The following is a 16,192-nucleotide window of genomic DNA, read 5'->3' as shown; positions in this document are numbered from 1 at the left end:
CAAAACGAACATTACATGGCAAACTTAACGAACAATCGGTATACATGTTAAAGACAAAAACAAAAACAAATGAAAAAAGCTTGCATTTTGAAGAAAATTAAAACAATCCTTAATACATCCGGCACTTTTACAACGAACACATTTACACTGTGTGGGGTGTGTGCGTACGTGTGTGTGTATGTGTGTTGTGTGCAGGGATCCTGCTGGGATAGGTAATTAATGTAAGAGTGAAGTGTCTTTCTTTTGGTAATTATAGTAAAGTAGTATACGGTTAGGAATCGTAGGTAGGTCAACTATGGGGATTTTTTTTTTTTTTTTTTTGGGGGGGGGGGTTTATTTTAGATATAATGTACTTCCATTTTTTTTTCTGTAATCATTTTGTATTATTGCCGTTTCTATGTGTAATATTGAAACATGAAAATGTATCATTATTTCAGTTATTTCTAAAAGAAATTATTCTCTTATGTTGTTTAGTAATACCAATTAATGTTTCTTGCATTAATTGATTGGAAGTGAATAAATATTATTCGAAAAACAAAAGTTCACTATAGTTGAAACAAACGACAGGCACAATCAGTTGTCATTTGGGCAAAAGGAATGACAGTCTCCCCCCACCCCCCCCCCCCCCCCCTCTCACGCTCCCTCTCACGCACATCATAGCCCGGTTTCATCATACGAGGGAAACGGTTTTTTTTTCCAACTCTGATATACATAGATTTAAATACGAAGACGCGCTTTTTCGACACTTCTCTCCACCCCCTCCCTCTCCGGATCCCCCCCCCCCCACACACACACACAGACTTACGAACATTTAATATTTTGCTAACAAAATGGACGTACAATAACGTCAGATAGATAACGTCTCTTCTTGTTTGCTATTTCGCCATTCTTCAAATCTGTCGAAGTGTCGGTCCTGCCTTTTGCGAACTGGCTTAACCCTTTACTGTGCGCTAAGCGGTAATTTCCTGTGTCTCATTTAAGTGCGAACTATGGCTCAGCTAATTGAAAGTTGCCAGACGAGTCTCTGTGCCTTGGGTGTGATTTCTTGTTTCACATCTTCTCCTAAATCTAATTTGCAATTTGTATGGTCAAACCAATATGACTTTCTTCGTATTTCAAAATAAATAGTATTTTATATTTCAAAATAGATAATATTTTGGATGTGAATTGTATAAGGAAAATGCCCACATGTTTATGCTTTAATCAACTTTGAAAACAGCTTTGACGTATACAACAGTAGAACGGTTTAGCCATTATCCTGAAACACGCAAACACACATACACAATCATACACACACATACACACACTCTTTTTTATGATATTATTTATTTGAATTTCATTCAATATTAGGCACGCACACACACGCACACACACATAAACATGTAGGACCTAACAGACAAACATAGAAACAGCGAGACAGGTAGACAGACACTTATTACTGGATATTTGGGAACCCGCCTTGCCTGCCGACCTTTCTACACAGTGAGCAAAGAAAAACTCCTTACACTGCTCCGACAGTCGAATTTTACACACATTGTCAAGACGATCGCTCATCTTCATAGACATCGACAAGGTGTTTAGAATAGGTTATAATTTATTAAATACATATTTTACCATTTGCAGATGAAACAAAAACCCAGTTTTAGTGCTTCAAAATAGTTCTAAAATGTGAGTTAAGGATAGAAACAACCACTGTAAAAAGTTAATCAGTATAATCAATGTTAAGTATTGTTAAATATAAAAAATGTGAACAATAGCAATCATTAAATTGTTTCTAGACTAGACCGTCTGCAGTTATGGTTCAGTGAGAATAATAGTGATATCTCTTTATGATTTAGGCTTTATTGCAATGTTTTATGGTAGGATGTTTTGTGATACAACTGACCTACATATATGCACCTAAAGATGTCTCGAACATTTCTAAAATCACTGCTCTCATTGGTAAACAAGCATTTAATCTGTGTATGCCTACTTGTCGCTCAGTCCTCTGAATTTCCCCCCATCGGCCAAACAACAAGCTTAAACCCACTTTTGTCGACTGACACAAAAGTGTCAAGAGAATCATCACTCAATGTGATCGATGAAGCAAGTCAAGTCTGTCTTTCCTTTTACATACCGTCGCTTCCTCCACCTGAAATACATGTATTCCTCTTCGTTCTGCTATTCCCGGAAGAGTGGCATAAAACTATATTGCCATAACGGCGTGCTTATTGCAATAATGCTGATAAGTATCAAGAACGCGTTAGTTAAGCCTTGAACTTGATAACTGATCGGATGTAACGCGTCGTATCTTTCCCGACGAAGATAAAAATATTGGACAAACGCATGCTGCGTAAATCTGATTACCTCCAAAATGTAGCAGAACCCCCCTTTGCTCTTCAACATGTGTTTTAGACCATACTTGAGTTCGCATGGTGGGGCGGTCACCAACAGTTAGTATTTATAGAGGGGGCTGATCACAGCAAGATCAACGCAACTTCTCAGCATTATGGTGTAAGTCGTTCCAGTATGTTTAAAACAGCGGCGCACGTTCGTCTAAAGAGATTATCATCGTCAGTCCAAAGTATAAAGGTTGCGGAAAAACAGTGCGACCGATCTTTTTTTTTCCAATTTCCGTCAGCTAGACGTACGGTCTTCGGATCGGCGCGCTCAGAACTAATCACACGTCGAGATCAGTGGCAATTAAGGATATGAGCTCAATGAGTGCCCTTCATTTCCCGTTTCTCTAACTTTCTCGCGACAAGCTTTAAGGACGAGTAACCATTGTGTTTCCAGAGAGCGACCAGACTGAGGCGACGGCTGGCTTGACAAGGTGAGCATAAAAGCGCACAGTGAAGTCATAAATAGCCGGCTATCTACGTTCAGTCTGTGTCAGTTACTAAACCTTCGTTGTCTCTCTCCCTAACCAACACCTTGTATATCATACATGCTTATTTAGTTGTGGTGCACATGCAGTTCTCATACAGTGCTTCACTGGATAGTGTTAGGGGTGCTTCGTCGCAAGTCGGTTAGACTCGACGTTAATCGTCTTACATTAGTGTCACTCGCATGCGTCATCCTTCAGTCACCGTGCATGAACACTTTCGAACCGTGGATCATCGAAAACTTCTCTCAAACACATGCACGGGTTCTAAATGTTTGGCTGCAGGTAAGTGCACGTAGGCATGATAATCCAGTATAGGCCTTTACAATAGGCCTTTACATGATGGATACAGATGTTTGTATAGATATGTATGTATAAATGTATGTCTGTATGTATGTATGTGTGTGTATGTATGTATGTATGTGGTCCTATGTATGTATGTGTGTATTTATACTATGTATAAAGTATGGATGTATGTATATGAGTGTATGTGCTGTGCATGCATATGTAAGTTTTACATGTATGTATTAGATGATACATATTGTACTACCGTATGATTATACATACCGCATTAAAAAAAAGACAATAGAGTATACCTGGTAATTGTGAGGGGGAAAAAAGCAGATATGCACCGAACAACAAAAAAAGGGATAAGGGAGATATTGTCAACAGACGAATCCACAAATATACTATCGAGATATTGCTGAGGGAAGTGGGATTGAGACAAATTTATCAGGTTTTTTTTCAACTTTGTCGTTAGCTCACTTGCATTCCTTTAATGTCGATACAATATACTCAGTAGCATATTGATGAAATTATTGCATGCAATTTCAATATTTAATTATTACGAAAGATTTTCACCGGCACGTGTGTATTTGATGTATTGCCATCAATATTGAAACTAATTTTATGTCTATTTGATTCGTTATATTTCCCTTTGCATACAACGCAAAATAGAAAAAAAAAGAGAAAAATAAGTTTTTTGTTTGTTTGTTTGTTTGTTTGTTTGTTGGTTTGTTTGTTTGTTATTGCTTTTTATCCGAAGAAACTAGGAAAAGAATGCCCAAAGTCTAGGTCCCACACATTGAAATACCTTCTGTCACTCATGAATTTGTACTTCTCAATTATCGTGCTAATGACAGGGAGAAGATTGAAAATCTTATGCTTGCCTCGATTTATGCTCGTTGTTATCCACAACTTGTTATGGATCATCGATGGATCGATCTCACTCCCTCCCACCCATCTATCTTTCTTTCTCTCCCTCTCGCTCTCTCTATTTCTTTGTCATTGCCCCCTCCTTTTTTTGCACCTCATGGGCTTCAAGTCCAAAAATAAAAAAAAATCTCGGAAACGTGCATCTGTCTTCAAATGTTGACTACGGGTGATGCATGGATTGTGACATCTTTACACTGAAAAATACTACGCCCTTGTGTCTTATCCTACTTTCTTTGATTTTTGACTGAGAGAGTACCTGCTGTAGTAGGTGTTGTTTTTAACTTCGTCACAACCGATTAGAAAGTACATAGCCTAGAAAGCATAGGCCTATATATTGAACTACAGTGTGTATGTCCGGGTCAAGCATATTCCATCTCGTTAGATAATGTATCTCTATCCATCTATGTGTCAGTCTGTCAGTCAGTCTGTCTGTCTGTCTGTCTGTCTGTCTGTCTGTCTGTCTATCCGCCCCCATGTTGCAAAGTAGGTATCTCTTTGGGACTGTCATGTAGTCAATACTCACTTGCTGCACGTGTGCACCCGTGCATTAATCTGAAATGGGTACAAACAGGAAACAGACTGCATGGGTCTACCATGCTTCCAGCATGCGACTCACTAATAATTAATAACCCCAAGTGAGATTGCGGATGGAAAATGCAGACATGTTAATGACTAAAATCTGCCAAAGGGACACACTTCCTTACAAGAAAGACTCGACCCCCCCCCCAAAAAAAAAAAAACAAACAAAAAAACAAAAAAACAAAAAACAAAAAAACAAAACAAAACAAAACAAAACAAAAACAGAGAAGATAATCATTGTCATATTCATGATCATGTGCTGGGTAGTTACAACCCGAAGGGGATATTAAGCATGTTACAGTCCATCTACATCGGCGACTGTGCAGGTTCAGGGACGGGAGGGCTGACGCAGTCTTCAACGCGTCAAGTCATGCCAATTCCCCAGAAGCCAGTCATATATATAAGGACAGTGGGTTGTGTTCGATTCTCGACGAGGAAATGAGGTATACATAGATACGAAAACTACAGGTTTAAGTTACTGATTTGGACTTAAGTTCATAAATTGCTGGAAGTTCATTAAATTACGAGTCGTTCATATTGCTCGCTTTTATATCAAAATTTATACTCAGTCAGTGACAAATTAATTGTCTCTCATCCAACTGTGTTTTCCCGTCCTTCACCAGGGGCGAAGTTTCATTATCACCGGACGATGAAAAGACACATAAATGATGTTAATGTCATTGCCTTTGATAGAGTATATATGATTATAAGAGCATAATTATATATTATATACCTCATAGACTTATGAGTTATATAATAGTCTCCAGGAATATAGATATCGTTAGAGACTTTGCACGAAAGCCTTGATATACTTCTTTGTAACATATAGATGCATTCATAACATATTATACAACATTGCAACTTATCTATGTTGCAATATAATTATGCAACATAATGCTTGTATGTAACATATCTGACCATGGTATTTTAGAAAAAAAAACTATTCTTAGTGGTTTTGTAATTAGTAATAAAATATATATGGTTCATAAATCAAGTGCTGGTAGGTGCGGTATACCAAAAGAATTAATCATAGGACTTCTGGAAAACGTTTGTACATCATAACTCTTCTTAAAGCAATGTTAAAAATAGTTTGTGCTCAAGTGTGTCCGTGTTTGCGTGTGTGTGTGTGTGTGTGTGTGTGTGTGTGTGTGTGTGTGAGTTGTCAATCTGTATAAACGCTACCAGTTGGCATGTTTTTGATTATAGGATTAAGCCCGACTCCCTTATCAATAAACATTATTGGGGGAATTGCAACCATTTTAATCTTTATCCGTCTGAATCATTTCCGTTACATTCAACAAATATTGTTATTTATCCATAAAATATATTCACTTATAGAAAACATGCACATACCTAAACCATTTCACTTTATCTTTTAATAGTTTAGATGCTGTAAAAACGCCACAAAAGTTGTCATAAATTTACCCACTTTATCTTTTAATCTGCAATATCATTTCAAGCAACATGCATTGTGTCGTCTTGCTATCTGCCACTAGAGATTGTCCTACTTTTCCCACCAAGTGAAGTATTACGATGAAATCCTATAAAGCCAAATCATTCAAAAATGAAAACAGAAATACATATAATCGTGAAAATATGTCTACATAAAGATTAGAGTACATTATTGTAATACCAGAGAGAACGAAAGAGGGATGAGATATTGGGTATTTATTCCAACTTAATCGTGTTAATACCGTACAGACTAGCTTTTGCTTAGCTGGAGACACCACTAGGCACGGTAAGCTGTAGGTGACAGGTTCAAAACTCAGACTGGTTCCCCTTTCACTTGGTCTAACTGATCGAACGTGTGATATTACCTAAGGAGAATAATCGTAGATACGTCAATGGTGTCATAAGATTCACATGTATGATTCCGATCAAAACTGCGATAGTCCCATTTGGCTAATAGAGATATTATGCCAAATTTTCCTTTATATGATTCCTTCATGCTAACATTAAATTTTATATCCTAGAGTCACATACCTGGGCAGAGTTACACACCTGGGCAACATTTAATGAAAGTTGTCGGTCCTGACAAGTTGTTAGTCTCTGACAATTACCATAGTAACAGTCAGTGACCAGCTTCTCAGCCAATCAAAACCAAGGATTTTACTGAAATTTTCAGAGACTGACAACGAACTTGTCAGGGCTGACAACTTTCATGAAACGGTGCCCTGATGACCACATTTATTGGGCATACTGTTTCACATATCATACGACAAAAAATAGCTGCACTTGGCACCACCCCTCAAACCCTCAGATCTTATACCGATCGCATAATACCCTCCTTAAATCTCACTCTTCCTGATTGGGTTCTTACTTCCTTCTTCACCTCATTTCATTCTTACATACTAATGTGTCCATTGTGCCTATCTCTCTGCCTGTCTCTATCGCTTTCTCTTGCCCTTTCTCTTTTTGTTAATCTAATGCTTGCTATCGGTTCACCTCTATTCGAAGAATATATATCGAGACAAGACCCTCTGTCAATCAAGGGTGTTTAATATCATTGTATGTTTTGTAATCAAATACCATACAACATAGTCATTAAACCTCATATCACAATAATCTCGTATGTACCAAATCGTACACATCAGACATTTGATGCAAATTTCCTTTTTCTGCCCACACTTTGAAACATTACATCATCATACGATTTGATTGGCCAAGTGTTCTAGATATTTTGATACCTTGCAATGGCCTCTTTTCATTTGCTTGTTGTTGAATAGTTGACAAGAATTATACATGGAGAAAATTCGCCTGTGAACTCAATTGAGTTGATGCGAGTTGTCTCGGTGGAAAGCTTCTGATTCAGAAGCGGAAGGTCGGCGGTTCAATTCCCAGTAGGACCTACAGATGGAAAGCTTTCATACGTTTCCTGAGTCCTTCCTCCAAATTCATATCGCATACACACAGACACACACACACAGACACACACACACACATACACACACACACATACACGCGCGCATACACACATATACACACAACATTGAAAAGTAGGTTACGTGGATACCCTGCAAGCTCAACCTGTCCATAGTATGTATTACAATTATATTGATACAATATAATTTTATTCCTAGCAATTAAAGAGATTGGTGATAAGATTGTATGTGGCAATTTGTTGGTACAACATAATGTTACTCTGGCTGTTTAAGAGATGATAGTGATATAGCAAGGTTCGGGAGGCGTTCAATGTCCATCACAAACGATCCTCTCCATAGTTACCTTTGGAGCCTTAAAATATCGAATGTAGCGTACATGAAGTATACACCTTTATAGGCATGATAATAATCGGCAAACTATGAAATGTCTCCGAGATGGCATTTTACGAAATGTCCCAATCGAATCAATGGTAGGTACACTGATATCCCCTTGTATCCCTCCCCTCACCTCTCCCCTACTACACTGCTGAATTTCCTTCCCCTCTTTGTCACTCCCTATCACACCCTCTCTCTCTCCCTTAACTGATCTTCGAGTACTCATCTTTCTTTTCATCAAAATGTTCTCCTTCTTCCCTTTTCTCTCCCACTCTCATCTTCTCAAAGGCATCATCTACAGACAGACTTCATCTACCGGATTCTGAGACTTCGCGTTTCAGCCTTCCACCAACACCACGTCGGTAACACCCCCACTAGATCTCACTCAACAAAAGAGCATCGGCACAAAGTTGTAGCCACTTTTCTGCAATACCGTTGTCTCAACGCTGCCTGCTACGATGCAACCTTCTGAAATACATGTTGGTCTGGTGCTTTCTACAGTCTTGCTGCTGTCACAAGGTAAATAAAAGTGACAAAAAACTTATTTCATATTGTAGCATATGACCCTGATATTGTTCCTTTTATGTAATGTCGATTCCCAAAGGAAGAAAGAAAAGCTATCAGAGAATACACAACATGACAGAAATATTTCTTTTTTCGGACATTTGTCTCGCCGTTACGAAGTTTTGAATGCCGGTATTGTTGGCCATCAAGGTAGCAACTTGAGCTCATGAGAGCTGTTCTGAAAAAAACAAACAAACCTGAAACAGATGTAGACTTTCAAGTTGTCGGGAGGTTGTGTCTATAGTTATTCAGTACTAACTGTCAGGATGTGCAGATTGTCCAGTGTAGCAAAAGGTATTACCAATCTTCAATCCTGTCCAATTAAAAGATATAATATCTACAACTTTTGAAATATTTGTCTCCCTTGTTTTGAGGGTAGACCAAGAGAACTACAGTCGGTTGAAAGACTATTCTCTCGTATGTGTGCTGTTGTAGTTTTGTGTGTGTGTGTGTGTGTGTGTGTGCGTATATGTGAATTAGCAAACGCAAATATTTCAAATGACGTCGTCTCTTCGTTACGTACATTTTGTCTCTGATTTTGTAATGAGTCAGAAAAAAAGATTCTACACTGAGAAAATATTTCGTGCCAGCTAGTAAATTGAAAAAAAAAGGACACACACAAATTGCACTGATTTTTCGAACTTTGTCAAAAGACTAGATTGAAACACTGCGGAAAAATCATCGCATCATGTTCATCATTTCTTCTCCCAGTTTATATCATCGACGCTATAACGGTGACACCAACATCTCCTGCTTCGACTGACTTATTCTCCCCTGCTGGAGGAGACGGTACACTGGGCACGGAACCGACGGGTATTGGTCCTCTGGCAACTAGCCTTGACACTGGAGTTACGGAGATCCCCACCGATGGGACGACACCAGGAAGGTTGACCGACGTTACCCAGGCCACAACGGCATACACGCCTGTCAATGTGGGTGCAACGGAGGTAACCACCGGGGCGACGACAGGTGCATTTCAGAACACGGCGACCACGTCAGCAACCAATGCTACGTCGGTGGCTCCATCACAGACACCGGTGACTACAGGGAATATAACGACTGCTCCCCAGGGAACGGCAACCACCGGATTGACAACAGCTCCACTGAATTCAACATCATTGCCCCCTGGGCAATTGCAATCGACCGTAGCTCTGACATCACAAGCCAGAGTATCCACCGAGCCGACAGGTAAATCTGCAGCTACGACGGCGCAAGGTTCCCCAACTACTGGATTAGCCACGAATCCTTCGGGACAAGCTACGTCTTTGGGACAAACATCTCAGGCGAACTTGCAAACGACGTCACCTGTGGCTGGACAGACCTCTCCTACCGGGGCGCAAGCGTCGCTAACTCCGGTACAGATTGTTCAGACTACTGAAGTCACTGATCAGACCTCTCCTACCGGGGCGCAAGCGTCGCTAACTCCGGTACAGATTAATCAAACCACTCAAGTAACTGGTCAGACTTCTCCTACTGGGGTTCAAACGTCACTTACTCCAGGACGAATTGTTCAAACTACTGGAGTCGCTTCCACGAGATTGCAGGAAACTTCGGCCGCCCTTGTACAGACAACGGCAACTGCAGGAGGAAACGTATCAACGCAAGGACAGCCATTAACAGGACCTGGACAGACCACGCAAACACCACAGTCAAACGCATCGACACAGGGACTATCTTCACTGGCGGTGGGACAAACTACATTAACACCGGCTGGGAATGTGTCAACGCAGGAGCAGACTACGTTAAACCTTGGAGGGAATACGACCTCTCAAAACCAAACTCTGCTGACTACTTCAGGACCAACCCTGACTCCAGGGGGAAATGAAACGAATGAAAATCAGACAACTGCCACTCCAGGACCAACTGAAGAATTCAACGCCACCACATCTCTGGAACCGACAATGACTACGGAAGGGAACGTGTCGACAACCGAGTCCACGACTGTGACGGAATGGACTTCGCCGTCCGAGTTTACGTCTCCATCCGTTGCCACTTCTGAAGGGCTATACCCGAGTATAGAGCCTACGGGATTCTTCACACAGCACATGGAATATTCCACGGTGTATCCGCTGAAGACAAACACAGGGGGTGCCACAAAGGGTACGGCGGGCTCGGAGCCTCCTCCTGCAAAGTCGACAGCAACGCAGCCGTCCAAGCACAGCGTGGCCACTGACTTCAGCAAGACCACGGAAGATGGTGAGCCGGAAGAACCGCCAGCTAATGTGGCTCTCATTGCCGGAGTCTGCGGTGGAATCTGTGCCATCCTTCTCATCCTGGTGGTCATTTTCTTGATTGGCAGACGAAAGCAAGTTCAGTAAGTCAGAGTTTTGCTCTCTTGCTTAAAGTAAAGTCCACTATGTGTCTGATGTTGATGAGAAAGGAGGAAGGATATTGTGCATCCATAAACATGACGGTAAAACATGGCAGACGAAAACAAGTTCAGTAAGTCAGAGTTTTTGCTCTCTTGCTTAAAGTAAAGTCCACTATTGTGTCTGATGTTGATGAGAAAGGAGGAAGGATATTGCGCATCCATAAACCTGACAGTATTATATTCTAAGAAGGTCGTTTAGCAGGCAGCAGTAAATCAAGGTTGATATCCTACTGGGTGGTGGGTTTACATACATTTTGCAAACGAGACTTTCTTTGAACACTACCAAAAGCACAATAATGGTCAGTTCAGTGAATGACATCGTATCAGGCAAAATTGTCTTTTGTCTCTTATCAAAATGCTTTCGATATTGAAAGAGACGAGGTATGAGAAATTTAACAAGCTGTAGTATTGCGAAAGAGTATCTTTCACGATACATTTTTTATTCAGGTTTCTTTGGCAATATGACATACAATGATGAAAATACAAGGAAACTGATTTCCGAGTAACAATTTCAATTGTCAGGCGAGCAAAGATTTGTAATAGTAATTGTCAAATTTTGCTTCAGCGGAACAGATTCCTGTATGTATTGCAATTCTCCTTTTTTCTTCTTGGTGGCATACATTTGAGTTCAACAACTTGAATCTCAGTTTCTCCAATGCTTCGTAGTTTTGATGACGTTATGAACTGACACGTCACAACAAGTACTGATTCATAACCCGCAGAGCACATAAAGTGCTTCTAGTATTTTCAACGACGCTTGTGTTATTGTAGATAGAGACTTTATATCACCAGTCATGTGTCTTTAAAGGATAAACCTTTGTCACCATAAAGATTATGCTGTGCAAACTATCCAAGCGGGGTATCGGGTCTTGGTTAAAACTATTCACCCGGGCATTATCTATCAGGCGATATTTACCTTTGTTAGTACCAAGTCATTCGAATATGAATTAAGAGTTTTAATGACCTCGTGAAATCACTTTTGATTAACTTCAGAGAACGTTCCTCCCTATATCACGCCACAACAAACGATAATTCTGAACAAAAGTCGAAAAGCTCTCTTGTTTCAATTTGTCGTTTATCAAAGGACATTATTTTGTCTTTTAGTAGCATAGTTTTCATTAGTTGTCAAAACGAATTACAATGTGTCGCTAGATAAAATTCAGGAAATAAAAAGTTACCCATCTTTTCTTTGTGGCAGTACATTTTCTATCCTCTCCAAACGCTGAGCCATGCGTGGAATTTGCTCATTATTTGCCCAAAATTTATGATTTTGACAATGATATCGCGGTCCCATCTTAGGGCATAAAAAAGAGATAACAGTTATACCATGCAGTTGCACATAAATGAATTACAATCTTTTCTTACGCATATTTTCTTTTTTTCAGGAAACGAATGCAGCGATACTATTCCTACGGCTACCTTACTGGAGACTCGAACGAGGATAATCCGTACCCCACCTTCACCAACCCGCTCTTCACTGACGACAAGGTTTCTCCAATGACTTAAAATTGGTCACGCGTTCATCCACGCATCCATTCATTCATCAATACATTCACACTTGAAAGCCATTCCTTGATCCATTCTGATTCATTCTGTCACTCCGCTGGTTTGGGGTGAGTTCGAAATGACTTTTCAGCAAGCGGGCTGCGTTGAGAGGAAAATGAATTGATGAAATGATTTTCTCTGTTTTTTTGTTGTTGTTTTTTTTTTGCTGCTGCTGCTGTTGTTTTATATATATATATATATATATATATATATATATATATAAATATATATATATATAATATATATACATCTTTTTCTCTCTCCGTCTGTCTAATTGTTCGTACGAGGAAAGAAAAATCAGAGGGGTGAAAGGAAATGCTATGTAGAATTAAAGAGCAACTTCTCCATAGGTTGACGCCAGTATGATTATGTCTGTATGCCTATGACTCATGTGTCACTGTGTCCGAAAGGAAGGAGTTTAACTCAAAGTTGTTGTTTTTTTATTCTTTGCTCGAGCTCTCCTATTCACAAAAGAAAAGCCACGTTGTTTATGTCTGGTGCATATAATTATAAAAAGATGACCCCTCCCTTCCCCGCCCCACCCCCTGCAGCTGACCCGCTTTGACACATAGACACGCGTTGTTGTTTTGTTCCACGCCAACACGGAAGTTCATTATCATGCCGCCAGACGAATTTGCTGCCATAGTTGGCATGTTTTGTTCGGTTTTCTTGTATGTCCTCCTCCTCATCCTTCTTCTTCTTCTTCTTTGCAATACATGGTGTATATGTATCTGGGGCTGGAGCCAGGAATATCTGATCTGGGGCCGCAACTCAAACGCCTGTTACATAATCATTAAAATCCTGCGCTGCCCGTAACTATTCCATGTTCAACATCGAAGAGTGATTTCATTTTTGTCGAGTAGCAATACGAACCATCGAACACACATGCACACGCACCAAAAAGCAGGAAATCACCGCATAGCTGGTGGGGTGTGGACAAACATCGCCCTGTCATTTAAGAAATAAAAAACAGTAATAACATTTAAAATCCTGCTTCAGTTTTGTTGATATCACTTTATTGAAGTCTCATTTTACCCATATTCTTTCTTACTCATAACAGCACGCGCTTATTTTCCCCTCATTTGCGTTCAATATACGTTCTTGCCTTGTATTCATTTCGGATTTCCCGTCTTCGCGATCGGTCATAAATTGCCAACACCCAGATGATATTGCTACCCATCTTCACTCATGTCATTGCCTATGAAGATATCAAACTACTGAGTTCATATTTCAGGATTAAATCATCCGTCTCCATGCTCGCGCTATGACCTCAATTGCAGCGGAGTTTGCTAAAAATGATCCCACATTAGATAAAGTTTCTTGATTGATTACTTATACTGTTTAGTAAGAGGGGGCAGGTTGCTGGAATATCAGATTTGGGTGAAAACGTAACCATGTACTTGGAGATGGCAGATATAGGGAATAATTTTGTCAACTTGTCATTATTCTTTTATTGTAGGGTATAGGTCCGGTGTAAGTGTCAGACGTCACACTGGGGCAAACGCGATGGGAATCTCGGCAGAAGATGACTCAGAGTTTATGGCGGTATTTTGAGCTTAAGTTACAAGCCGAACTTCCTGAGGGGTAAAAAAAAAAATCGTTACGACAGGACACGGTACTGATACTTGTTATGCTAATTAATCATATGGCGCGGATATTTGATCTAACCACGTTTGCGAAGAATGGCGTGGTATACGTCTTCGACGCAAACATGATCTACATTGAGTGATATAATTTCTTTCCCCTTTACTCTCGGCAGAGCCCTTTGTACTGACGTGATTGAAACGTGGAGGTCAGTGATGTTCACTTGTTAAATTCTTCCACGAGATCGAGGAAGACGTTGAGTCGTGATCGATGACGATACAAGTCTCTTGACGACCTAGACCCAGCTAGCCCTCCGATATCATTCTCTCTTCTCCTATTTCGTTTATTGAAATGAATCAATTAACATAAAATTGCAAATTTAGAAGTAAAGTCAGCTGTAAGATTTATTTTCAGATGTCCTGATTTTAAGTGCCTTGTCGCTGTGAATACTGTAAGCGTTGAAAAGATGGATTCTTGGTAATTATGTTTACTTTTTCAGTGTAAATCGTGCGAGAATAAATTGTCTTGCTCTGGCATTATTGTCGGGTTTTTTTTTTCTTAACCAATGATGATTACTGTTGTAAAGTCACGCTGGAAACCTATAAATAATCACGCCCAGCTTGATCTGCGCACATTTTTTAACGTCAGGTAGAGATTATAGTGTGCTCAAATCGGTGTGAAGGTGTATTAGTGACAGTGGAGATATTTTTAGCATGTCATTCAATATCGAGGGGGGAGAATGATTTCAAGTTGTACGTGTACTTATGTCTGAGTAGTGTGTATTCTATTTTCATGTTATTGATGTTTTGTGTATGCACGTGTGTGTTTGCGCGAATGGTTAGCTGCAAGAGAGTGTTTGTGTAGTACAATGTGGAAATGTATTTGTACACAGTACGTTCATGTTATATATTTGAATTCTTCATTGTTATCTCAATATACAGGACACTTTATTCAAGATTTTTTTTTCTTTATGATTTGAGATTAACGAAGTTCATTTTTTTTAACAACTTGGCTTCATACAAGTTCCTTCTTGATTTCAAGAGTTGGCGAGATGGTGCGATATGCAATAATATTTTTATGTTCATGTAGTCAACGGTAGACTTGTCTTCCCTTTAATGGCTTTAACCTTTCAAGCATCTTCCTTTGTATATGTTGTACAACACACTTTTAGAAGTCTTTCAAATCGTCGGAAATGTTCTGATGAAGATATCATGTTTATTTCGCTGGAGTCGGCTAAGGCTCTCAGTTCAATTTAATCCTTGTAGGCGTAATGTATTCCAGTATCGTGAAGACTATGATTAATACGAAATTCCTGCAGCCGGTAATAATACAGTGGAAACTCGATATAAAGAGATCTGATATAACAAAATACCTGATATAACAAACTAATTTCTCCGGTCCCAAGGAATGTATTTCCTTTCTTTTGTATTGTTTATTGACTATTGACAAACAAAATGCCTGATGTCTTGGTCCCAAGTATCTCGTTATACTGAGTTTCCACTGTATGTACTTTGAAGACACTGCCCAGAGGATAATTTTTGTGAGTCCATCGAAAACGAAGGTGGCTCTCCACCCCTTTGTTGTCTTTCACTCTCTCTCTCTCTCTCTCTCTCTCTATATATATATATATATATATATATATATATATACATGTATATGTATATATAAACATGTATATATATATATATACATTTATATGTATATATAAACATGTATATATATATATATATATACATTTATATGTATATATAAACATGTATATATATATTAACATGTATATAATATGTATATATATAAACATGTATATATATATATATATGTGTATATATATACATAGGCTATATAAACATTCCTACTCTTCTTCTTTCTTCTCGCTATCTTCGATAGATGTTGCTATCGTCATGACTGCACACCATTAACAATTTTTCCACTTTCTCTCACTTATTACTTCAGCAGTATAAATTCCTATTTACGACAAAGGATCAAGGTGCCATAAAACCATAGTTGTTGTTTTTGTGACATCATAAATCACCCACCGAAGATACTAGTCTTATTGTATTCTTTGCTCTGTGTTGAATTTGCTGATGTTGGACAGAAAGGTGTAATATTTCGTAATAAACCTGAAATAATGATTATTATACAAACTATACTGAAGTTCGTTGTCTATATTCTTCATTGTGCAATGTGCAGATGGCCTGAGAACGTCCTTCGATC

General features: G+C 39.2%; 1 protein-coding gene across 4 annotated transcripts; it reads left to right on the top strand.

Moving 5' to 3' along the window:
* Nucleotides 1-2,615: 2,615 nt before the first annotated feature.
* LOC139708755 (uncharacterized) lies at nt 2,616-15,577 on the top strand. 4 transcript variants are annotated; one of them, XM_071620689.1, is made up of 5 exons: nt 2,616-2,812; nt 8,203-8,433; nt 9,190-10,792; nt 12,248-12,337; nt 14,154-15,577. In XM_071620689.1, the coding sequence occupies exons 2-5, from the start codon at nt 8,373-8,375 to the stop codon at nt 14,206-14,208; spliced, it is 1,809 nt and encodes a 602-aa protein (XP_071476790.1). In that variant the 5' UTR covers nt 2,616-2,812; nt 8,203-8,372; the 3' UTR covers nt 14,209-15,577. The 4 variants fall into 4 exon arrangements, with proteins under 4 accessions (XP_071476790.1, XP_071476792.1, XP_071476793.1 ...); XM_071620691.1 differs by having other exon boundaries at nt 12,235-12,337; XM_071620690.1 differs by lacking the exon at nt 2,616-2,812 and adding an exon at nt 2,820-3,148.
* Nucleotides 15,578-16,192: the final 615 nt, after the last annotated feature.

Source organism: Diadema antillarum, unplaced genomic scaffold (genome assembly GCF_040938485.1).
Source record: "Diadema antillarum isolate AM-2024a unplaced genomic scaffold, OU_Dant_1.0 seq00001370_RagTag, whole genome shotgun sequence".
Taxonomy (NCBI): Eukaryota; Metazoa; Echinodermata; class Echinoidea; order Diadematoida; family Diadematidae; genus Diadema; species Diadema antillarum.
This window is presented reverse-complemented; position numbering and strand designations above follow the sequence as displayed.